The sequence below is a fragment of the Manis pentadactyla genome, chromosome 10 (genome assembly GCF_030020395.1).
Source record: "Manis pentadactyla isolate mManPen7 chromosome 10, mManPen7.hap1, whole genome shotgun sequence".
Classification (NCBI taxonomy): Eukaryota; Metazoa; Chordata; class Mammalia; order Pholidota; family Manidae; genus Manis; species Manis pentadactyla.
Window position 1 is genome coordinate 98,875,423 of NC_080028.1, and position 26,578 is coordinate 98,902,000.

Consider the following 26,578-nt stretch of genomic DNA (forward strand, 5'->3'; position numbering starts at 1 on the left):
TGGGTATGATGTAAGTAAGGAGTTTCTTGAGCTCCCTTATGTGGTAAGTGTTTCAAATGCCTAGTTGAAGTGAGGACCTCAAATTGTCAGGAAGGGCAAACTTTGACCCCACCTCTGGCTCTGTCGTATACTTGACATACAACATTTTCTTAATTTCCATGACCCTTTTTAATCATATGTAAAGTGTGGACAAATATGATTAAATGTGGAAATGCCATGCAAATGGCTTAGCATTGCGATGGAGTATGAAAGACTTATGTAGGCATCAGCTAATACTATTATCAAAAGTAATCAACTAATACATCATACAATTCTTAATATGGAGGACAGACATGAGAGCTGCTCATTCCTCATCCAGCACTTCTGTGTCAAAAAACTCTTGGGTATAACATTTCAAATGCCTGACCTTGAATTTCTACTGAAAACTTACCAAGTCACAGAACTCAAACACCAAAAGATAGGGAATTGCTTCTACACACTGTCCAATGCACTGGAGAATATTCGGATGCTGAAGAATACTGGTAAAAATAAAGTCACAGCACTGTTCATTAGGGAGGCATGTGTGTGAAATTGTTCAAGCAGTAACCCAAATTCTAACACTCATAATGACTTCAATATGACAGACCAAAAATAGCACATTAAGATTGTCTGTAACAGATGTATTCTAAGTTATCTAATGATCAAATAAATCAAAGCCAATCAGACATTTTCAACAAATTAAAATAGAACTCCTAATGTAAGCATCTTTAAGTTTAATAATTAAACTTAGAGATACCACTTTGAAGCAGCATTTAAAAGAAGGCAGACTATAAATACAAATTCAATAAGCTTTCAATCCACACATTAAATAATTCAGTTACTCCTCAGGCTACTGACCTTATATACTATTTCCATAAATTTCTACAGTATATGCCAACTCTTTTTGGAAAATATTTTGTCCAAAATAAAGCTTAAAAAAAAAGATATGCCAACATAGTTTTTTTTAAATCATGAATTAATAGAACAGTAAGTTACAAAGACAGGACAGAAGTCCCATGTTCCCCTCCCCAGTCTCCCCCACTGGTTACATATGACATGTGCCAATGCAGGACTAAAACCAGGGATCTGCCACTGAGACATGGTGTGTGCATGTGCTTCAATGTCCCACCACCACACGTGTAGACTCACGCAACTGCCACCTCAACAGAAACACATAACTGCTCCATCACCACCAAGATTCCTCCTCCCCCCATTTAGTCACACCCACCTCCTTGTCCCTCTCCTCCCTCCCCAAGACCTGGCAACCACTAATCTGCTTTGTTACCATAATATTCTAATTTTGAGAGTATTATATAAATGGAATCATATGGTAGGTGGCCTTTTCAGATTGACTCACTCAACACAATGCCCCTGAGTTATCCAAGTTGTTGCATGTTATCTATAGTTCATTTCTTTGTACTGCCAAGTATTCCACAGTGCAAATGTACAAAAGTTGGGCCCTCTCATCTGTGGTTCCACTGTCTGTGGTTTCAGTTACCCAAGGTCCAAGCAGATGATCCTCCCAATGAGTCAGAAGGTCGGTAGTGGCCTAATGCTGTCAGTTGACATCATTCACCTCAGTTCATCTCATCATGTGGGCATTTTATCATCTCTCTTCATGCCACACCATCACAGAAAGGGTGAGTATAGTACAGTGAGAAATTCTGAGAGGAGACCAATCACATTCCCATAGCTTGTATTACTGTATGTTATTATAACTGTTCTGTTTTATTATTGTTAATCCCTTACTGTGATAAACCTTATCATAGATATGTATATATATGAAAAAACACAGTTTACACACAGTTTGGTATGATCTGCAGTTTCAGGCATCTGCTGACATCCATGGGGATCTTGAAATATGCGCCCCTAGGATAAAGGGGGACTACTGTACCACAGTTTGTTTAACCATTCGCCTCCTGGGGGGTATTATAGTTTTTCCAATTTTGGACTATTACAGATAAAGCTCCCAAGACCATGTATGGGTTTCTGGGTGGAAATAAGTTTTCATTTCTCTGACATAAATGATCAGGAGTATGATAGCTGAGTTACAGGATGTGATGGCTAATTTTGTGTCAGTTTGGCTGGGCCAAAGTGCCCAGATATTTGGTCAAATACTATACTGGATGTTTCTGTGAGGGTATTTTTAGATGAAATTTTCATTGACATCACTGGACTTTCAGTAAAGCAGACTGTGCTCCAGTAAAGTAAATTGTGCTCCATAATGTGGACAAGCCTTCATCCAATCAGCTGAAGACCTACTAGGACAAAGACTGATAACTTTCCTCAGTGAAGAAGGAATTCTGCCAACAAGGGCCTTGGACTTGAATAGAAACAGCAGCTCTTCCCTGCATTTCCTGCCTGCTGGCCCGCCTTGCAGATTTTGCATTTGCTGGTCTCCAATTCTACCTACAGATTCTATTGGTTCGGCTTCTCTAGAGGACCCTGACTAACACCTATGTTAAGTGTACGTTTAGTTTTTTAACAGACTGCTGAACTGGTTTCAGAGTGGCTGTACCATTTTATGACCCTGCTAGCAATATAAGAGAGATCCAGCTTCTCCACATTCTCATCAACACCTAGTGGTGTCACAAGTCTAATGCTTGCAGAGTGGTATCTCATCATGATCATAATTACCTATGGTTAGTGATGCTGAATATCTTTTCATGTAGTTACCCACTACCCATATAGTCTCTTTCGTTACATGCTTCAATGTCTTTGGATTACTTTACTTTTGTTTTTTTTTACTGCTGAGTCCTGAGAACTCTTTACAAATCCTAGGTGTGAGTCCTATGTCAAGATATGCGGCTTGCAAATACTCTGTCCCAGTCCGTAGCTTGTCTTTTCATCCTCTAAGCAGGGCCTCTCACAGAGCAAATATTTTTTAATTTTGATGGTACCAACTTATCCATTTAAAAAAAACAGATTATGTTTTTGCTGTTGGGTCTATAAAACTCTTTTATCAAGGCCAAGGACCCAAGACTTTGTTATATTCTGTAAGTTTTATGGATTTACATTTTACTTTTAAATCTATGATCCACAGAATTAATCTGTATGTAAGACATGAGGTTTGGAAGAGTCTCTCACTTCAAACCCAAAGACATACACAGACTAAAAGTGAAGGAATGGAAAAAGATATTTCCTGCAAACAATAGGGAGAAAAAAGCAGGTGTTGCAGTACTTGTATCAGACAAAATAGACTTCAAAACAAAGAAAGCAACAAGAGACAAAGAAGGACATTACATAATGATAAAGGGGGTCAAACCAACAAGATATAACCATTATAAATATCTATGCACCCAACACAGGAGCACCTACATATGAGAAACAAATACTAACAGAATTAAAGGGGCAAATAGAATGCAATGCATTCATTTTAGGAGACTTCAACACAACACTCACTCCAAAGGACAGATCAACCAGACAGAAAATAAGTACGGACACAGAGGCACTGAACAACACATTAGAACAGATGGACCTAACAGACATCTATAGAACATTCCACACAAAAGCAGCAGGATACACATTCTTCTCAAGGGCACATGGAACATTTTCCAGAATAGACCGCATACTAGACCACAATAAGAACCTCAATAAATTCAAAAGATTGAAATTGTACCAACCAACTTCTCAGATCACAAAGGTATAAAACTAGAAATAAATTATACAAAGAAAGCAAAAAGGCTCACAAACACATGGAGGCTTAACAACATACTCCTAAATAATCAATGGATCAATGACCAAATTAAAATAGAGATCAAGCAATATATGGAGACAAATGAAAACAACAGCACAATGCCCCAACTTCTGTGGGATGCAGCAAAGGCAGTTCTAAGAGGAAAGTATACAGCAATCCGGGCCTATTTAAAGAAGGAAAAACAATCCCAAATGAATAGTCTAAATTCACAATATTGAAACTGGAAAAAGAAGAACAAATGAGGGAGGCCCAAAGTCAGCAGAAGGAGGGACAAAATAAAGATCAGAGAAGAAATAAATAAAATTGAGAAGAATAAAACAATAGAAAAAATTAATGAAACTAAGAGCTGGTTCTTTGAGAAAATAACCAAAATAGATAAACCCTTGGCCAGACTTATCAAGAAAAAAAGAGAATCCACATATAAACAGAATCAGAAATGAGAAAGGCAAAATCACTATGGACACCTCAGAAATACAAAGAATTATTAGAGAATACTATGAAAAATTATATGCTAACAAACTGGATAACCTACAAGAAATGGACAACTTTCTAGAAAAATACAACCTACAGAGGCTTACCCAGAAAGAAACAGAAAATCTAAACAGACCAATTACCAGCAACGAAATTGAACTGGTAATCAAAAACCTACCTAAGAACAAAACCCCTAGACCAGACGGCTTCACCACTGAATTTTATCAAACATGAGGTGAAGACCTAATACCCATCCTCCCTAAAGTTTTCCAAAGAGTAGAAGAAGAGGGAATACTTCCAAACTCATTCTATGAGGCCAGCATCATTCTAATACCCAAACCAGGCAAAGACACCACAAAAAAAGAAAATTACAGACCAATATCCCAGATGAACATAGATGTAAAAATACTCAACAAAATATTAGCAAACTGAATTCAAAAATACATCAAAAAGATCATTCATCATAATCAAGTACAATTTATTCCAGGGATGCAAGGATGGTACAACATTCAAAAATCCATCAACATCATCCACCACATCAACAAAAAGAAGGACAAAAACCAAATGATCATCTCCATAGATGCTGAAAAAGCATTTGACAAAATTCAACATCCATTCATGATAAAAACTCTTAACAAAATGGGTATAGAGGGCAAGTACCTCAACATAATAAAGGCCATATATGACAAACCCACAGCAAACATTATACTTAACAGCAAGAAGCTGAAAGCTTTTCCTTTAAGATTGGGAACAAGACAAGGATGCCCACTCTCCCCACTTCTATTCAACATAGTACTGGAGGTCCTACCCACAGCAATCAGACAACACAAAGAAATAAAAGGCATCCAGATTGGCAAGGAAGAAGTTAAACTGTCCCTGTTTGCAGATGACATGATATTGTACGTAAAAAACCCTAAAGACTCCACTCCAAAACTACTAGATCTAATATCTGAATTCAGCAAAGTTGCAGGATATAAAATTAATATGCAGAAATTTGTGGCATCCCTATACACTAACAGTGAATTAGCAGAGAGAGAAAGCAGGAATTCTATTCACAGTTGCATCAAAAAAAATAAAATACCTAGGAATAAACCTAACCAAGAAGTGAAAGACCTATACTCTGAAAACCACAAGACACTCACAAGAGAAATTAAAGAAGATACCAATAAATGGAAACACGTCCGTGCTCATGGATAGGAAGAATATTGTCAAAATGGTAATCCTGCCTAAAGCAATCTACAGATTCAATGCAATTTATATCAAAATACCAACAGCATTCTTCAACAAACTAGAGAAAATCGTTCTAAACTTCATATGGAACCACCAAAGATCCCAAATAGCCAAAGCCATCCTGAGAAGGAAGAATAAAGCTGGGGGGATTATGCTCCCCAACTTCAAGTGCTACTACAAAGCCACAGTAATCAAGACAATTTGGTACTGGGAAAGAACAGACCCATAGACCAATGGAACAGACTAGAGAGCCCTAATATAAACCCAACCATATATGGTCAATTAATATATGATAAAGGAGCCATGGACATAAAATGGGGAAATGACAGCCTCTTCAACAGCTGTGTTGGCAAAACTGGACAGCTACATGCAAGAGAATGAAACTGGATTATTGTTTAACTCCATACACAAAAGTAAACTTGAAATGGATCAAAGACCTGAATGTAAGTTATGAAACCATAAAGCTCTTAGAAGACAACGTAGGCAAACATCTCCTGAATATAAGTATGAGCAACTTCTTCCTGAACGCATCTCCTCAAGCAAGGAAAACAAAAACAAAAATGAATTCATGGAACTACATCAAACTAAAAAGTTTCTGTACAGCAAAGGACACTATCAACAGAATAAAAAGGCATCCTAAAGTATGGGAGAATATATTTGTAAATGACATATCAAACAAGGGGTTAACATCCAAAATACATAAAGAACTTACACACCTCAACACCCAAAAAGCAAATAACTTGATTAACAAATGTGCAGAGGATATGAAGAGACAGTTCTCCAAAGAAGAAATTCAGATGGCCAACAGACACATGAAAAGATGCTCCACATCACTAATCATCAGGGAAATGCAAATTAAAACCACAATGAGATATCGCCTCACACCAATAAGGATGGCCAGCATCAGAAAGACTAAGAACAACAAATGCTGGCGAGGATGTGGAGAAAGGGGAACCCTCCTACACTGTTGGTGGGAATGTAAGCTAGTTCAACCACTGTGGAAAGCAGTATGAAGGTTCCTCAAAAAACTAAAAATAGAAATACCGTTTGACCTGGGAATCCCACTCCTTGGAATTTAACCAAGGAATACAGCTTCTCAGATTCAAAAAGACATATGCACCCCTATGTTTATCGCAGCACTTTTTACAATAGCCAAGATATGGAAGCAACCTAAGTGTCCATCAGTAGATGAATGGATAAAGATGTGGTACATATACACAATGGCATATTATTCAGCCATAAGAGGAAAACAAATCTGACCATTTGCAACAACATGGATGGAGCTAGAGGGTTTTATGCTCAGTGAAATAAGCCAGGCCGAGAAAGACAAGTGCCAAATGATTTCCCTCATTTGTGGAGGACAACAATGAAGCAAAACTGAAGGAACAAAATAGCAGCAGACTGAGAGACTCCAAGAAGGGACTAGTGGTTACCAAAGGGGAGGGGTGTGGGAGGGTGGGTGAGGAGGGACGGAGTAGGGGATTGAGTAGTAGTATGTTTAGTACACATGATGTGGGGGATCACGGGGAAAACAGTGTAGCACAGAGAAGGCAAATAGTGAATCTGTGGCATCTTACTACACTGATGGACAGTGCCTGCCTTGGGCTATGGGGGGGGACTTGATAATATGGGTAAATGTAGTAACCACATTGTTTTTTCATGTGAAACCTTCATAAGAGCGTATATCAATAATTTAATAAAAAAAATTTTTTTAATGTTCTGGAGAATTTTCCAGCAAAACTGTCTAAGCCTGGGGATTCTTTTTGAGAGTTTTTTAAGTTGCAAATTCCATTTAATACTATGGTTCTGGTTCAAATAATCTATTTCATTCATACTGGGTGAGCTGTGGTGGTTTTTGTGTTTTGAGGAATCAGTTCATTTCATGTAAGGTGTCAAATATACATATAGCGGTGTTTGTCCTTTACTATCCTTCTGTAGGGTCTACAGTGACTCCCTCTATCACCCTGTTATAGGTAACCTGCATCTTTCTCTATCAGCCTTGCTAGAGGTTTGCCAGTTTTATTATCTTTCTAAAGAGCCAGATTTATGTTTCATTGACTTTATCTATTGTTTTTGTTTTCCATTTTATTGGTATCTGCTCTTACTCTATTATTTATTTCCTTCCATTTGCTTTGAGTTCATTTTTCCTTTCCTTTTCTAGTTTCTTAACGTATGAACTTACATTACTATTTGAGACTTCTCCTCTTTTCTAAAGTAACCCCCAACAAAGGAAAGGTGTTGTTTCTTTCTCCCTGCTTTCAAGACATTCCGTAGGTCTTCAGTTTTCATAAGTTTGACTATAGTGCGTCTCGGCAGGGACATTTCTGCTTTATCCTGTTTGAGGTTTGGTCAGCTTGAAATCTGTAGGTTTCAAATATACATATATTTGAAATCTTTCAAATTTGGAAGATTTTTAGCTAATATTTCTTCAAATATTTTTCAGACCTAGCTTTTTAAAAATCTATTCTCATCCACAAAGTCTGTGACATTAATGTTAGCTCTTTTGTTACGGTCCCCCATGTCACCGAGGCTCTGTTTTTTTTTTAAAGTCGACTTTCTCTTTGTTGTTCAAACCAGGCAATAGCTACTGTCTTACAGTCATCTTCACGGATTCTTTCCTCTGTCATCTCCATTCTGCTGTTGAGCCCATCCACTGAGGTTTTTTTTATTTCAGCTGTTATATTTTTCAGTTGTCAAATTTCCATTTAAGTCTTCTTTATATCTTCTGTTTCTTTGCTGAGACTCTTTTCTCATTTGTTACAAGGGTGCTATAATTTAATTGCTCACTGAAGCATTTTTATGACGGTTGCTTTAAAATCCTTGTCAGACAGATAATCCTCACATCTCTGTCCTCTTGGTGTCAGTATCTGTTGTCTTTCCTTATTTGAGTTGAGTTCTCTTGCTTCTTGGAATGATGAGTGATTTTGACTGAAACCTGGACATTCTGGGTCTTATGAGACTCTTGATCTTATTTAAATTGTGTATTTTGCAAGCAGAAATCCCAAGTAATTTTAAACACCTTATTTTCAACAAACCACAGACTACATTTATATAACACATACTAAGGTTTACTTACTAGTAAGGTTCTCCATTTTTCAAAAAAGTGTCCTGTTCCTTTGGGCTTGCACTTGCTTTTAACTCCTTCACTATCACTCTCGCCACACTAGTGCCCGTATAAATCTCTCCAAGGAGGACCTAAAGCCAAAGAACAGTTTTCATTTCACTTCCACCAAAATGGGAAAGAAGAGTGACTATACAGGAAAATTAATTAAGCAACAGGAAGATAGCCTTTTATTATTTTAAATACTACTGCACAAAAAGCTTAGAAAACTGAAATATTTTCCTTCAGGTTTAAACTATCAGATATTTACAACATTCATGATACGTATTTCTCTTCTATTTACTTAAAAAAATGTATTATACTCTCATGGAAATTACTGACATTACAGAAGAGATCAAACCAACTCAAGTGCTTCTCAAAAACACTTCAGCTGAGTTTTGTCTTTTTGCCTCCTTCACATTTGAGGAAGTAAACTGACCAACAGCCAACTTACGAACTATCACTGCAGGGTAACTTTAAAAGCCCATGGCACCCCAGTTATTCTAGGCCTTTATCTTGTACTAAAACTTCAGTAAAAACACAGGGAAAATAAATTTCATTAAAACACAAAATGAATGAAAATAAGACCAAGATACAAGTGAAATATTAGATATAAGATCAGACATTGAAACGGTATTCCAAAATACAGTATTTAAAATGAAAATGAGGAAGTAAAAGTTTTTATTTGAGAATGATCAAAACTAAAAGGCTTACTTTTAACATAGCTTTTTATATTTTTGTAAAACAGATTAATTTTAATGCCCTGGAAGTAGAGAGTAAGAACTTGAATAGGATTCTATGTGTTTATTAGGAATGTAGGGCAGAAAAATGAACAGAACAAGACATTCTGATAATTAATTCATTTTCTTGGTTTCAAATAATCCACTTGTACTTATTTATTAAGCCTAAACTCATATATCAATTCCAAAAAAGGAGTATTTTTTAAAATATAAATATCAAAAAAAGAATAATTAGTAGACTATTGTAACACTCTTTCCACCATTGCCTTTATCATCCTTAGTGTTCAACCTGAAGGGATAATTCATTCAACACCTTGAACTCTCAATTCTTTGACCGCAAGTCCAATATCTATAACCCCAACTCAGTAAATATTCCCATGGGTCTTGACCTAGCTAATTATATTTATGTTCAAATCCCTGAATTTTAACAATTTCTCTACCAGTTCTTTGATTGCAAGCTCACTTACTTTACCATCTAATCCAACAAGTGCACAGCTTGCCCTCCCAATCCCTTAAACGATACCACCAGTCCCCCATCCTGCCTCACAAAGGGCCTCTCTGCCTCCCTGACAGCTCAGACCCCACGCCCTTTCATGGTCATCATCCCTTTGCCCCTCTTGCTGAGGTATAGTAGCTCAGCCCAGTGCTGCTCAAATTCAACAACCTCCCTACAATAAAGAACACCAAAAGTAGACAAAAAACAAACAACCACAATGATTAGCCTCATTTTAAATTTGTGCAGGTCCTTTGCACTGCCTCTCATCCCCCTGCATTTCCAAGTTGACATGCTTCCCAGAGGACTTTCACACCTTCTCCTCCTATCCAAACTTCCAAGGCATGTTTTTAATCCTTAAAAAACTAGTGTCCTGTGTACCAATTAAAATAATGAGAAGTGAACGATTCATTTCAACACCAAATCCATCTGCACCTACATCCACACCCTCTAGATTTGCTCCCATTTCAAGAGAGAGACTGTCCCTGCTCCTGAATTCTACAGAAGTGCTATGGATCCCTCCTACAATTACCCTACTTCTCTCTCTCCTGCATTATCAGTTTCTCCCCTTCTAATGTAAACATGCTGAAATTGCTGTGTATCCTACAAAAAAAAGATCAAAAAACTTTCCCTTGGCCCTTGGCAAGGTCTCAAACAGCTAATACTCCATATCTCTGCTCCCTTTTGGAGTAAAACTCCTCCACAGTTTTCTAAATGCTGTCTCCACCTTCTCCACACGAGGCTGTGACCTTAAGCAGCCTCTCATGGGGATACCATGAACCTCACGTTGTTGGGCCCTCTTCCTCCCCAGTCTGTCAGCAGCATTAACTACAATTCACCTTCTTGCAACTCCTCCTTCACAGACTTTCAGAGTGCTCCTCTCTCTGGCATCTCCCTCTGCTCACTGTGGACTCTTCTCAGTTCCCTGTGCTGGTTCTCCCTGACTGCACTAGCCTTCCAAGCTACAGACCCTCAACGCAGTCCTTGTGCCTGCTCTACTCCTCTCCATTCACATGCTCCATGAGTTCATCTAGTCTCATGCCTTTAAACACCATCTATATACTGAGTTCTTCCAAATTCGTATCTTGGGCCAGAAATCTCTCTCTTGAGCTCTAGATTTGCATTTCCAACTGCCCACTTAATATCTCAATTTGCATGTCTAAGAGCCACCTCACACCTAACATATGCAAAAGTGAACTCCTGGCTTCCCCCTCCACACATGCTTCTCCTTAGTCTTTTCCTATTTGAGGGCAACTCCACTTTTGTCACCAATTAGGCCATAAACAGTCTTCCTTGACTCCCTTCCTCTGGACCCTTAATCTGATCCATCCCAAGTCCTGTATGCTTTTATTTGAAAATCAATTTTAAGTCACAAGACTTCTCACCACCCCATGCTATCATCCGGGTTTAAGCCTACCTTACTCTCTCCCTGAATAACTGCAGTAGTGTTCAAACCACTTTCCCAGCTCTCCCCGTGGTCCTCTACAACTTATCTGCCAGAGTGATCCTTTTCAAAGGTAAACCAGATTATGTCATTCCCCTCTCATACCGGAGTACTTTCCCATCTCATGCTCAGCCAAAGTTAAAGTCTCTAAATGCATGTACCTCAAATCACCTGGCTCCCCTACACCCCTCAGAGCCTGTCTCCTACTACTGACTGTCTACTGTCTGATCATCCCCATCCCCACAAGAAACATCAGCTTCATCAGGTCAAGGGTTCTATCTCGTTTGCTGCTATATTCCCCACAGTCCACAGGCCAGGCCCTTTCTTACTCATCTTCCTTCATACTGTACCCCCAGGACCAAGAACAATGTCTGATACATGACAGGTTTTGCTAAATGGCTTACAAGATTTGGTAACAGAGTTTGGAGAACATGAGACACACAGAACTGACAAACAACTCTGAATGGAAAGACAAGAAGCATAAGACCTGACTACAGGGCAAACACATCTTCCCTCCTTGACGGCCCTGCTTATGATGCCATCAGCACTCAGCCAGGAACCCTTTACAGAGAACGCCTGCTACTTCATGGGAACTGTTGTTATAGTGAGAGTATTCCCTCTGAACCATCACTGGTAAGAAGATCACCAAGTCCTGTTACTACAAGTCACCTGACAGGCTATGAGAAACAACACTTCTTTGCAATGATTGCCATTTTAATAATACTTACTATCTACCTAAATTCTAAAATGGTTTAAGCTACATAAGGGGAAGAGGAGAAGAGGGAGAAGAACAAAACAATGAATAATTAATTTAATCCGAAGAAGGTAAAAATCCTCCTAAAATTCCAGCCTTTTTCCCCTCTTACTGTTCTTATTCCAACAATTGGAAAAGTCTCTCATATATGAATAAAAAACCTCTTGTAAAAACTTAACACACCAAAGGGCGGGAGCTCACATCCCCTGGTGCTTCCAGGGGCAATGGGGAAACTCAATTGGCATGAGAAAGAATGTGGGATGTCACACAGTGTAATTCTTAATCAGCTTTAAATTCTAAACAGTACAGCTGAAAGGGAAAAAAAATGAATGTGAACATTTTACCTTTCCAAACCAGCCATTTCCAATTTCCTGTATATAGTTTAGACTGTGGCGGGCAACTTGAGACTTCAAGCCTTCTGTTGGTAAAAGAACATTAGAAATATAAGTATTTAACTGAAACAAATGATAAACATATAACCTATAAAGTATAGACAGTAACATAAATTTAATGCTTGTGCTAATAAAGGTAGAATGAAGACATAAAACACCTTTTTTTTTTACATTACAAAAACTGTATTTACTGAAGAAAAAAAATCAGTGACAAGTGGATCTGCACAGTTCAAACCTGTGCTGTTCAAGGATCGACCATACTGTTACATCATGTATACAATTTTTTTTTATTGGCAAATAAAATATACATGTTTAATGTGTATAACTTATATAGAGATATACATATGAATTATATATATACTTACACAAACATTGTGAAATAATGACCACAGATAAGATAATTAATACATCCTTTAGCACAGCTGGTACTAATAAAACACCTTTTTTAAACTAACAATGCCAAAACAGTTTCAAGTTTGAAAACTGACAATATTTCTCAGTGAGAATCCTACTTTGATTCTTTAACAACCTTGCATTGTTTTTTCTGACCCAACTACTCTATACTGTAAACACTAATCCAGTCCATTGGTTTTTGCTTAGTCATTAATTTTATGTAGAGTAGGGACCTCTGGGAACTATACTTCCTTAGAAACACTGAAAATCTTGTCAATCGTACCAGAACTCTGGAAGAGAGTCAAAGATTTACAGCAACCAAAGCAAACCAGGTGAAAGGCCACAGAAATGGCAGAATTCCTTTGTGGCTTTTAATTTTAGACCAGCTCTGCTCCCCTTACCTGGTACAATAGCAGTCTCAAAGATGACCCATGTCCCGCTGTGTGCTCAGGTTCCAAAGGAGCAGAGAGGACCTTATTCACAAGGAATTATGTCTCTTTTGACCTGACTGAGGTTTCCCTGAAGGACTGATACCACGCGACTTCCCCATTTCACCTAACTCAACTCCAGCAGAACTGAGTGGCTACCTATTCCTCAAAAACAATGAATGCCAAATGAACAAAGCGCTGCCACCTGGGTCAAATGACAATAGCTGAGGCAAACAGCAGACATGCTGAAAGCTTCCAGAGAGAAGCTAGGGAATGACGCTTGGTTGGGGAACAGGGGCTCTGAAAAGCCACTGCATGTATACAGGAACCTAGAGAGCCACATGCATGCTCAGGGAAGGACACCTGCTCACAAAAATTTGAGGAGACGATAAGCTGTCACCCTGGCTGGTCTTTAAACATGCACCAGCAGGAAGTGAAGGCTAGGGCAGAGCTGTGAAAGGCCTGAGTGAGGCATGCCCCACGCAGCCCATCTGCAAGGACCTGGAGAGTATTTTTTTCTTTCTTTCTTTTCTTCTCTTTTGCTCATCATTTTATTCAAAATGTCCAATTTTCAACAAAATATTACAAAACATGCAAAGACACAAGATAGTATGGTTCACTCACAGGTACAAAAGAAATTTAAAAGAAAGTGGCCCTGAGAACACACAGACATTGACTGACCTTACTAGACAAGACTTTAGATCAACTACCTTAAATATGCCTTTGAAAGGGACAAAGGAAACCATGGACAAAGACCTAAACGAAATCGAGGGAATGATGTCTCAATAAACAGAGAAGACAAAAAGAGACAGAAATTACTACAATAAGGCAAAGAAAATTTTGAAGCTGAAAAGTACAATAACTGAAATTAAAAATTCACAACAGGGTTCAACAACAGATCTGAACAGACAGAAAGTGAACTGAAAATAAGCAAATGAAATTATCCAGCCTGAGGAGCAGAAAGGAAAAAGAATGAAAAAACTAATGAACAAAGTCTATGGGACTTGTGGGATACCATCAAATGGACCAACATATCCATAATGAGATTCCAGAGGAACAGAGAGAGAAAAAGGGGCAGAAAGAATATATGAACACAAAATGGTAAAAAAAAAAGACACAAATCTGATTAAAGGACATGAATCTGCACATTTAAGAAGTTAAAGTCCAAGTAAGATAAAGTTGAAGAGATCCACAACAAGATACATTATAATCAATCTCTCAAAATACAAAGATACATCTTGAGAACAGCAATTTTCATCACATACAAGGGATTTGATAAGATTAACAAACAATTTCTTGATAGGAAGCCATGGAGACCAGAAGCAGTAGGATGACATATATAAAATACTGAAAGAAAAGTACCATCAACCAAGAATTCCACACCTGGGAAAAGCTATCTTCCAAAAAATGACGGTGAAATTAAGACATAAGGGAGATTGCTGTTACTATACCTGCACTACAAGAAATGTTAAAGAGAACCCTTCAGGGCAAAATATAAGGACACTAAACAGTAACTGTAAGCCATATGAAGAAATAAGTATCTCTGGTAAATATAACTACATAGGCCAATCTAAAAACCAGTATTATTGTATTTTTGCTGTGTAGCTCCGCTTTTTATTTCTTACATGATTTAAAAGACAAATGCATACAAAATTATAAATCTATGCTAATGGGAGCACAATGCATAAAGATGTAATTTGTGACAACACAAAAGGAAGAGGCTGAGCTGCACTGAAGCAGTTTTTGTATGCTACTGAAGCTAAGACAGTGTCAATTCAAACTCAATTGTTGTACTTTTAAGATAATCACTATATGATCACTTAGAAAATATCTAAAATACACATAAAAGTGAATGAGAAGGGAATCAAAATGTTACATACACAAAAATTCCAATGGCCTCTTTTTGCAGAAATGGAAAAAAAGATCATAAAATTATATGGAATTGCAAGGGGCTGTGAAAAGCCAAGATAATACTGAAAAAGGAGAAGCTGGAAGACTCTTGCCTCTCAATTTCAAAGCTTACTACAAAGCTACAATAATCAAAACAGTGTGATACAGGCATAAGGACAGACATACAGATCAAAGGAGTACAACCGAGAGTCTAGATATAAACCCAAACAAACATGGTTGATTCTCAAAAAGGGGACACAAGACAACTCAATAGGGTAAAGAATAGTCTCTTCAAAACCCGTTGTAAGACAACTATCTATCTATCTGGAAATAATGAACCTAGTCTCTTACTCACTAAAACCTTAAAAATCATAGAAGAGCAAAATCTTCATGACCTTGGATTTGACAATGGTCTCTTAAATATGACACTAAAAACACAAGAAACAAAAGAGAAAAAAATGGGCCTCATCAAAATTACAAGCTTTTGTGTATCAAAGGACACTATCAAAAGAGTGAAAATAACAACCTAAAGAATGGAAGAAAATATTTGCAAATCACATGTGATTTATAATTAATATAAAAATATTTGCAAATCACATGTGATTTATAATTAATATAAATAAGTGATTATAATTAAGACAGTGTGGTACTGGGACAATAAACTGACAAATTGAAGGATGAAATAGAAGAAAGCCTAGAACAGACCCACAAGCATACACAACTTAAAAAGCAGACAGGTAAGGGTGGAGCCAAGATGGCGGCGTGAGTAGAGCAGCAGAAATCTCCTCCCAAAACCACATATATCTATGAAAATATAACAAAGACAACTCTTCCTAGAATAAAGACCAGAGGACACAGGACAGCATCCAGAACACATCCACACCTGTGAGAACCCAGTGCCTCGTGAAAGGGGTAAGATACAAGCCCCAGCCCGGCGGGACCCGAGCGCCCGTACCCCCAGCTCCCCGCGGGAGAATAGACAGAGCGGGAGGGAGACGGAGCCCAGGACTGTTGAACATCCAGCCCCTGCAATCCGGACCAGAGCGCAGACATAGTGCATGTACAGGGCCCTGGATACTAGGGAAATAGGGCAGCAAGCACAGTGAGCGGGTACCGGGGGACTGGCGTCGGACGACATAAGAAAAGTGAGCGGCCATTTATTTTTATTTTTCTGTTTTGTTTTGGCGAGCGCTTTTTGGAAGTCTTAAAGGGATAGGGACCCCAATATTAGGGAAACAGGGCAGCAACATAGGTGACCAGAAGACTGAGGCTGGCGCCGGAGAATAAAGAAAAACGAGCGGCATGCATGCATGTATGTGTGTATGTGTGTGTGTGTGTGTATGTATGTATGTATGTATGTATGTATGTATGTATTTATTTATTTATTCATTCATTCATTCATTCATTCATTCATTCATTCATTTTTTATTTATTTATTTATTTATTTATTGTGGTCGTTGTTTTGCTTTGACGGGTGTTTTTTGGAAGTCTTAAAGGGGCAGGGCGGGACACTTAATCCAGAGGTAGGGAATCCGGGGATCTCTGGGTACCCTAATCCCCTGGGCTGCAGGGAGCAGGGAGGCCCCTTACGGAGATAAATAGCCTCCCGGCAGCTCCCCCTCCAAAGCGACTCCACCACTTTAGAGCAGCTGCCCAAGCTAGGCCACGCCCACAGCAACAGCGGAGATAAACTCCATAGCAGCCTGGCAGGAAGCAGAAGCCCTGTCTGTGCGCAGCTGCCCAGCACAAGCCACAAGAGGTCGCTGTTTTCCCAGGAGAGGAGGGCCACAAACCAACAAGAAAGGAAGTCCTTCCAGCCGTCACTCGTCCCAGCTCTGCAAACTATTCCTATCACCATGAAAAGGCAAAACTACAGGCAGACAAAGATCACAGAGACAACACCAGAGAAGGAGACAGACCTAACCAGTCTTCCTGAAAAAGAATTCAAAATAAAAATCATAAACATGCTGACAGAGATGCAGAGAAATACGCAAGAGAAACGGGATGAAGTCCGGAGGGAGATCACAGATGCCAGAAAGGAGATCGCAGAAATGAAACAAACTCTGGAAGGGTTTATAAGCAGAATGGATAGGATGCAAGAGGCCATTGATGGAACTGAAACCAGAGAACAGGAATGCATAGAAGCTGACATAGAGAGAGATAAAAGGATCTCCAGGAATGAAACAATATTAAGAGAACTGTGTGACCAATCCAAAAGGAACAATATCCGTATTATAGGGGTTCCAGAAGAAGAAGAGAGTGGAAAAGGGATGGAAAGTATCGTGGAAGAAATAATTGCTGAAAACTTCCCCAAACTGGGGGAGGAAATAATCGAACAGACCACAGAAATACACAGAACCCCCAACAGAAAGGATCCAAGGAGGACAACACCAAGACACATAATAATTAAAATAGCAAAGACCAAGGACAAGGAAAGAGTGTTAAAGGCAGCTAGAGAGAAAAAGGTCACCTATAAAGGGAAACCCATCAGGCTAACGTCAGACTTCTCAACAGAAACCCTACAGGCCAGAAGAGAATGGCATGATACATTTAATGCAATGAAACAGAAGGGCCTTTAACCAAGGATACTGTATCCAGCACGACTATCATTCAAATATGATGGTGGGATTAAACAATTCGCAAACAAAAGCTGAGGGAATTTGCTTCCCACAAACCACCTCTACAGGATATCTTACAGGGACTGCTCTAGATGGGAGCACTCCTAGAAAGAGCACAAAACAAAACACCCAACAAATGAAGAATGGAGGAGGAGGAATAAGAAGGGAGAGAAGAAAAGAATCTCAAGACAGTGTATATAGCAGCTCAATAAGCGAGCTAAGTTAGGCAGTAAGATACTGAAGAGGCTAACCTTGAACCCTTGGTAACCATGAATTCAAAGCCTGCAATGGCAATAAGTACATGTCTTTCTATAGTCACCCTAAATGTTAATGGGCTGAATGCACCAATCAAAAGACACAGAGTAATAGAATGGATAAAAAAGCAAGACCCATTTACATGCTGCTTACAAGAAACTCACCTCAAACCCAAAGACATGTACAGACTAAAAGTCAAGGGATGGAAAAACATATTTCAGGCAAACAACAGCGAGAAGAGAGCAGGGGTTGCAGTACTAATATCAGACAAAATAGACTTCAAAACAAAGAAAGTAACAAGAGATAAAGAAGGACACTACATAATGATAAAGGGCTCAGTCAAACAAGAGGATATAACCATTCTAAATATATATGCACCCAACACAGGAGCACCAGCATGTGTGAAACAAATACTAACAGAACTAAAGGGGGATATAGACTGCAATGCATTCATTCTAGGAGACTTCAACACACCACTCACCCCAAAGGATAGATCCACCGGGCAGAAAATACGTAAGGACACGGAAGCACTGAACAACACAGTAGAGCAGATGGACCTAACAGACATCTACAGAACTCTACATCCAAAAGCAACAGGATACACATTCTTCTCAAGTGCACATGGAACATTCTCCAGAATAGACTACATACTAGGCCACAAAAAGAGCCTCAGTAAATTCCAAAAGATTGAAATCCTAACAACCAACTTTTCAGACCACAAAGGCATAAAACTAGAAATAAACTGTACAAAGAAAGCAAAGAGGCTCACAAACACATGGAGGCTTAACAACACACTCCTAAATAATCAATGGATCAAAGACCAAATCAAAATGGAGATCCAGCAATACATGGAAACAAATGACAACAACAACACTAAGCCCCAACTTCTGTGGGACACAGCAAAAGCAGTCTTAAGAGGAAAGTATATAGCAATCCAAGCATATTTAAAAAAGGAAGAGCAATCCCAAATGAATGGTCTAATGTCACAATTATCGAAATTGGAAAAAGAAGAACAGATGAGGCCTAAGGTCAGCAGAAGGAGGGACATAATAAAGATCAGAGAAGAAATAAATAAAATTGAGAAGAATAAAACAATAGCAAAAATCAATGAAACCAAGAGCTGGTTCTTCGAGAAAATAAACAAAATAGATAAGCCTCTAGCCAGACTTATTAAGAAGAAAAGAGAGTCAACACAAATCAACAGTATCAGAAACGAGAAAGGAAAAATCATGACAGACCCCACAGAAATACAAAGAATTATTAGAGAATACTATGAAAACCTATATGCTAACAAGCTGGGAAATCTAGGAGAAATGGACAACTTCCTACAAAAATACAACCTTCCACAATTGACCCAGAAAGAAACAGAAAATCTAAACAGACCAATTACCAGCAACGAAATTGAAGTGGTAATCAAAAAACTACCAAAGAACAAAACCCCCAGGCCAGATGGATTTACCTCGGAATTTTATCAGACATACAGGGAAGACATAATACCCATTCTCCTTAGAGTTTTCCAAAAAATAGAGGAGGAGGGGATACTCCCAAACTCATTCTATGAAGCTAACATCACCCTAATACCAAAACCAGGCAAAGACCCCACCAAAAAAGAAAACTACAGACCAATATCCCTGATGAACGTAGATGCAAAAACACTCAACAAAATATTAGCAAACCGAATTCAAAAATACATCAAAAGGATCATACACCATGACTAAGTGGGATTCATCCCAGGGATGCAAGGATGGCACAACATTCGAAAGTCCATCAACATCATCCACCACATCAACAAAAAGAAAGACAAAAACCACATGGTCATCTCCATAGATGCTGAAAAAGCATTTGACAAAGTTCAACACCCATTCATGATAAAAACTCTCAGCAAAATGGGAATAGAGGGCAAGTACCTCAACATAATAAAGGCCACCTATGATAAACCCACAGCCAACATTATATTGAACAGCGAGAAGCTGAAAGCATTTCCTCTGAGATCGGGAACTAGACAGGGATGCCCACTCTCTCCACTGTTATTTAACATAGTACTGGAGGTCCTAGCCACGGCAATCAGACAAAACAGAGAAATACAAGGAATCCAGATTGGTAAAGAAGAAGTTAAACTGTCACTATTTGCAGATGACATGATACTGTACATAAAAAACCCTAAAGACTCCACCCCAAAACTACTAGAACTGATATCGGAATACAGCAAAGTTGCAGGATACAAAATCAACACACAGAAATCTGTGGCTTTCATATACACTAACAATGAACCAACAGAAAGAGAAATCAGGAAAACAACTCCATTCACAATTGCATCAAAAAAAATAAAATACCTAGGAATAAACTTAACCAAAGAAGTGAAAGACTTATACTCTGAAAACTACAAGTCACTCTTAAGAGAAATTAAAGGGGACACTAACAGATGGAAACTCATCCCATGCTCGTGGCTAGGAAGAATTAATATCGTCAAAATGGCCATCCTGCCCAAAGCAATATACAGATTTGATGCAATCCCTATGAAACTACCAGCAACATTCTTCAATGAACTGGAACAAATAATTCAAAAATTCATATGGAAGCACCAAAGACCCCGAATAGCCAAAGCAATCCTGAGAAAGAAGAATAAAGTAGGGGGGATCTCACTCCCCAACTTCAAGCTCTACTATAAAGCCATAGTAATCAAGACAATTTGGTACTGGCACAAGAACAGAGCCACAGACCAATGGAACAGACTAGAGAATCCAGACATTAACCCAGACATATATGGTCAATTAATATTTGATAAAGGAGCCATGGACATACAATGGTGAAATGACAGTCTCTTCAACAGGTGGTGCTGGCAAAACTGGACAGCTACATGTAGGAGAATGAAACTGGACCATTGTATAACCCCATATACAAAAGTAAACTCAAAATGGATCAAAGACCTGAATGTAAGTCATGAAACCATTAAACTCTTGGAAGAAAACATAGGCAAAAACCTCTTAGACATAAACGTGAGTGACCTCTTCCTGAACATATCTCCCCGGGCAAGGAAAACAACAGCAAAAATGAACAAGTGGGACTATATTAAGCTGAAAAGCTTCTGTACAGCAAAAGACACCATCAATAGAACAAAAAGGATCCCTACAGTATGGGAGAATATATTTGAAAATGACACATCCGATAAAGGCTTGACGTCCAGAATATATAAAGAGCTCACACGCCTCAACAAACAAAAAACAAATAACCCAACTAAAAAATGGGCAGAGGAACTGAACAGACAGTTCTCCAAAAAAGAAATACAGATGGCCAACAGACACATGAAAAGATGCTCCACATCACTAATTATCAGAGAAATGCAATTTAAAACTACAATGAGGTATCACCTCACACCAGTAAGGATGGCTGCCATCCAAAAGACAAACAACAACAAATGTTGGCGAGGCTGTGCAGAAAGGGGAACCCTCCTACACTGCTGGTGGGAATGTAAGTTAGTTCAACCATTGTGGAAAGCAGTATGGAGGTACATCAAAATGCTCAAAACAGACCTACCATTTGACCCAGGAATTGCACTCCTAGGAATTTACCCTAAGAATGCAGCAATCAAGTATGAGAAAGATCAGTGCACCCCTATGTTTATCGCAGCACTATTTACAATAGCCAAGAATTGGAAGCAACCTAAATGTCCATCGATAGATGAATGGATAAAGAAGATGTGGTACATATACACAATGGAATACTACTCAGCCATAAGAAAAGGGCAAATCCAATCATTTGCAGCAACATGGATGGAGCTGGAGGGTATTATGCTCAGTGAAACAAGCCAAGTGGAGAAAGAGAAATACCAAATGATTTCACTTATCTGTGGAATATAAGAACAAAGGAAAAACTGAAGGAACAAAACAGCACCAGAATCACAGAACTCAAGAATGGACTAACAGGTACCAAAGGAAAAGGGACTGGGGAGGATGGGTGGGTAGGGAGGGATAAGGGGTGGGGAGAAGTAGGGGGGTATTAAGATTAGCATGCATTGGGGGGTAGGAGAAAAGGGAGGGCTGTACAACACAGAGAAGGCAAGTAGGGAGTCTACAACATTTTGCTATGCTGATGGACAGTGACTGTAAAGGGGTTTATAGGGGGGACCAGGTATAGGGGAGAGCCTAGTAAACATAATATTCGTAATGTAAGTGTAGATTAGTGATAGCAAAAAAAAAAAAAAAAAAAGGGCAGTTCCTGTGTGGTAACCTCCAATGAGTTCTACACAAGAGTATAAAGGGCATATAAAAGTGTAGGCAAAGGGTCTGTTTGTGTTTATACAGAGGATCAAAGCCTAATTGGGCTACCCCGAAAATGAACTAAGATACGATATGAAAAAGAACTTCCAACATCAGCACTCTCTGGAAGAGTCATGCCAGAAGATGATCATCAAAAAACCCCAACAAAGATCCACGCACTGCTACAGCTGTAGATGCACTCATCCCACCAGCTTCTGGACTTGCCATGGGAATGAAGAAGGAGATATCTAAGCTGGCCTGTGCATACAGTAAAACAACAAATTTGACTGGATCTATACTGTTGGAACTCAACCAAGAATTAGGAGAAGTGCAAATTGTAGTGCTCCAAAATCTTACAACTACAGACTATTTACTGTTAAAAGAACATAAGGGATGTGAACATTCCCCAGGAATGGGTTGTTTTAATTTGTCTGATTTCTCTCAGACTGTTCAAGTTCAGTTGGACAATACCCACCATATCATAGATAAGTTTTCACAAATGCCTAAGGTGCCTAACTGGTTTTCTTGGTTTCACTGGAGATGGCTGGTAATTACAGGTATGCTTTGGTTATGTAACTATATTCCTATTATGTTAATGTGTGTGCACAATTTAATTAGTAGTTTAAAACCTATCCATGCTGAAGTTACTCTACAAGAAGATATGTCAAAGAAATAATCAATCTTCCCATGTTTTCTTCCGCCTGCTACTTCTATAGCTTTTCTTCTTCCTTCCTAATTACAACCCTTAAATAGAATTCGTGCCCCATATCAAATTTACCGAGTATCATAATTCTTCCAAGTGGTAAAGATACCTCAAGACAAATGCTTGGCATAGAAGCCACAGGGCATTAATATGCAAAGAAGTAAAAAGCTAACCTTTTCAAACAATAAGGCTTCTCTCTCACTTACCAACTTTACAATTCCCTGTATGGCTCCGGAAGATGACTGGTTAGCCAGAGACAGGTAAGATTCCTCAAGGGAGGAACAACCTAAGACAGGCACAGTCGCAGGGGGGCCATCAGGTGAGAAATTGGGGATCAACAGAGGTGGGGCTTAGAACCTTACCCCCTGCTGTTCTGAGAGAAATCTTCTGCATACGTGGATGTTTTATTGCCCTTGTCTAGCTTGGAATAACACACAGTCTACAGGCACACAGCTGATCATCTACATCTGCTCTGTTACAACACTAAACTATGTTTTCTACCTTTATCTTGTGTCTACCTACCACTTCAGCATTTTATTAAAAATAATAATAATAAAGAGAGAAATGTGGTATCCACATATAAATCAAGTATAAAAATCAAATGAGTATTCATATTTGAACTGACTATTTATAGTTCATAATGCATGAGCAAAACTGAAAGTTTCTGTGACGACTGCCCTTGTACTGTTCACCATGTAACTTATTCACTATGTAAGAATTTGTTCTCCATGTAAGAACTTGTTCGTTATGCTTCAGAAGATTAGAGACTGACGAAAATTAGGCTTGGGGTAGATTAATGATTGTGCATTGAGCATTGACTCCCCTATACAGAATTTTATTGTTGTTAACAACCATTTGATCAATAAATATGAGAGATGCCCTCACACACAAAAAAAAGTACACACTTCCAATTGTAAAATAAATAAGTAACCGAGATGTAATGTATAGCATAAGGAACATAGTCAAAATATTGTAACAGCTTTGTATGGTGATAGCTGGTACCTAGAATTATCATGTATATAAATGTTGAATCACTGTGTTGTACACCTGAAACTAATATAATACTGTGTGTCAACTACCCTTCAATAAAAAAATAATTATCTACAAAAAAAAAAAAAAAAAAAGCAGACAGGTAAGGAAGGACCAGTCAATGAATGAAGCTGGGAAAAAACCTAGTAATCTTCAAGGAAAACTCATGGATTCCCTCCTAGCACTACACTCAAAAATCAACTCAGATGAGCTATGGACTTAACTTTAATGTCAAAGCAAAACCTTAAAACATTGGGAAAAAAGTAGCTTACTTTGATCACAGAATAGGAAAGGATTTCTTAAGACACAGAAAGCTCTTTAACTCTTAAAAAAAAAACTTAAAATTTTAACTCTAAAAAGATTGCTAAATCTGGCTATATTAGAATTAGGAATCCTGTTATGAAAAAATTCTTTTTGGTGTATTTTTAGTGTATTTTTTATTTCCTCTTCATTTCCTTTCCTGTATATTTCTTAGTTATTTCTTAGCAGTTATCATGGATTACAGTTAGCATCCTAAACTTGTAACAATCTAGTTTAAATTGATATCAACTTAGCTTCAATAGCGAGAGCGTACCATTTGACAGCCAGCTGGCAGGAATATAAATTGGCACAACTCCTGCGGAGGGTAAGTTGGCAATATCTATCAGAATTATAAACACACATTTTCTTTGACCAACTTTTGAAAATTTATCCTACAAATATACCAGCATAGTAACAATGTGTAGGCCAACAGAGGCACAAGCTCTATCTTTAATAGCATATGATTAAAAATAAACCAAATATCTATCAATAGGAAACTGGTTAAATAAATTGTGCTAAGTTCATATAATTTAAATAGTAAGAACCTGTAAGCAGGAATAAATAACCTTTGTTTATTCATATGGAAAGATCTCTAATGTATGCTGGTGAGTGAAAGGAAGAAAGTGTAGAATAATATATTCACCAAGCCACCTCGGAGTCAAGTAAGTGGGGCGAGGGCGTGCGTTGCATCGACAAACTCTGGGAAGATGGTAAGAAACCAAGGGAGTGTCTATCCAGGGAAGGGGGTGGGAGCTGAGGCCATACTCACAGATTAGAGGAAGACTTTTCACTATAGGTACCTTTTTATGTTCTGGTTTTTGAACCATGTGACTATATTATCTACTCAAAAAATTAAATACATTGTAAGGAAAAAAAAGAAAAAATGTGGTAGAGCTTCCTCTAGACTTGCTTTTGATTATGTGGCATACCTTTCTCACTCAACAAATCCAAGTATCTTTCATATCAAATACAGTCCACCTTCATACTTTCATTGGACCACATAATATTCCATTGTATGAACTTCCCATAATTTAACAAGTTACATATTGACAGACATATAACCTGTTTCCCTTTTAGACTGCCAAACAATGCTGTAATAGATTCATTTGTAGATGTACTTTTGCACACTTACCCAGTTAGTTTCTAAAGATAAACTACTAAAAGTGGAACTGCCAGATCAAGAGCAAACACCTTTTACATTTGATACATCCTGTCAGAGGCATACACACTGCCCTCCAGAAAGCAGGTCCAGTAACAGTGAGTTCAGGAGAGGGCCTGTTCCCCACACCCACTCACCAATCATCCCCAGTAGCGTTTCTTTTCATCCTTATTCATCTGTTACCCTCTTACTTTAAGTATGTGTTATTTAAGTTAATAATGAAATTCCTATTCTTATGGCCACTTGACTTTCTTTTTATGAATTTCTCCTTTCATATTCTTGACTTATTTTTTTCTATTGGAGTTTTATTCTCTTTCTTACATGTTTGTTTGTAATCTTAACATGTAACTCTTTTATTAAAACATTTTTTGTAGTTGACAAATATTTTTGCTACTTTGCCAAATTTGTTAATAGTGTCTTTTTCCTTACAGACTCTTTCTTTTCATGAATCAAATTTGGCAACATTTTCCTTTATGTTTTCTACATTTGGTGTCAAGCTTGGATAGGCCTCTTATACGCCAAGATGATAAAAATATTCTGTGACTCTTCTATGCAGAGAAATTTGAAATGATTTCTTCCTATTAAGAGGGCATTTAGACTACAGAAAAAAACAGAAAGAGAGGTGTATAAACACAATTAGGATGGCTGCCCAAGTCACTACCATTTATGCTGTGCCCACGTCTCCTGCGCTCTGGTCTATCCCACTCTATCTGCAAGAGAAGCCGTCGGGCTCCTATCTGTCCCTGCCTTGTGACCCATGGTGAGGGGTCCACATCAAGGGTTTTCTTTCTAGTCCAAGGAAAGAGAACCTCCTTTCCTTTCTGGTTATAAGGTCACAAGGATTACAAACCTGGAGTTGGCAGCAGCCACCTCCCCACTGGGGAAAGCAGCCAGGCTGCGAGACAAAGCCAATGTGCAAAGAACAGAAAAAACTAAGACTGACTGTAAAGTGCTGAAGGTGTCCAAGCCCTCGGATCTGGCTGTCTCTAAGGTCAGCTTACCCCTTACTCTTCCCATGGCCTGGTTCTGTTACCAAAAATTCCCTTTCCTACTTATGCTGATCTGAGTTAGAATTCTATGACTTGAAATTAATTCATGGGTGTTAGACTCCAGGCCTGTAAAAGCCCTGGAGAAGTTTCTCAGAGCTTCCATGAAGTATAAAGGAAAGCATATTATCATGTAAACAAAGATAACATAAAATGTTTCCA

The 26,578-nt window shown here is 38.4% G+C and overlaps 1 protein-coding gene across 2 annotated transcripts in view; it reads right to left on the minus strand.

Moving 5' to 3' along the window:
- The window catches only part of LMTK2 (lemur tyrosine kinase 2), a 115,520-nt gene that overhangs the window by 49,381 nt on the left and 39,561 nt on the right, over positions 1-26,578 (minus strand). For both annotated transcript variants that reach the window (XM_036897061.2, XM_036897060.2), the window contains exons 4-6: positions 12,292-12,365; positions 8,493-8,611; positions 431-518 (exon numbers count right to left, since the gene is read on the minus strand). In XM_036897061.2, coding sequence (XP_036752956.2) covers positions 431-518; positions 8,493-8,611; positions 12,292-12,365 — 281 coding nt within the window. The remainder of the gene's footprint in view (positions 1-430; positions 519-8,492; positions 8,612-12,291; positions 12,366-26,578) is intronic.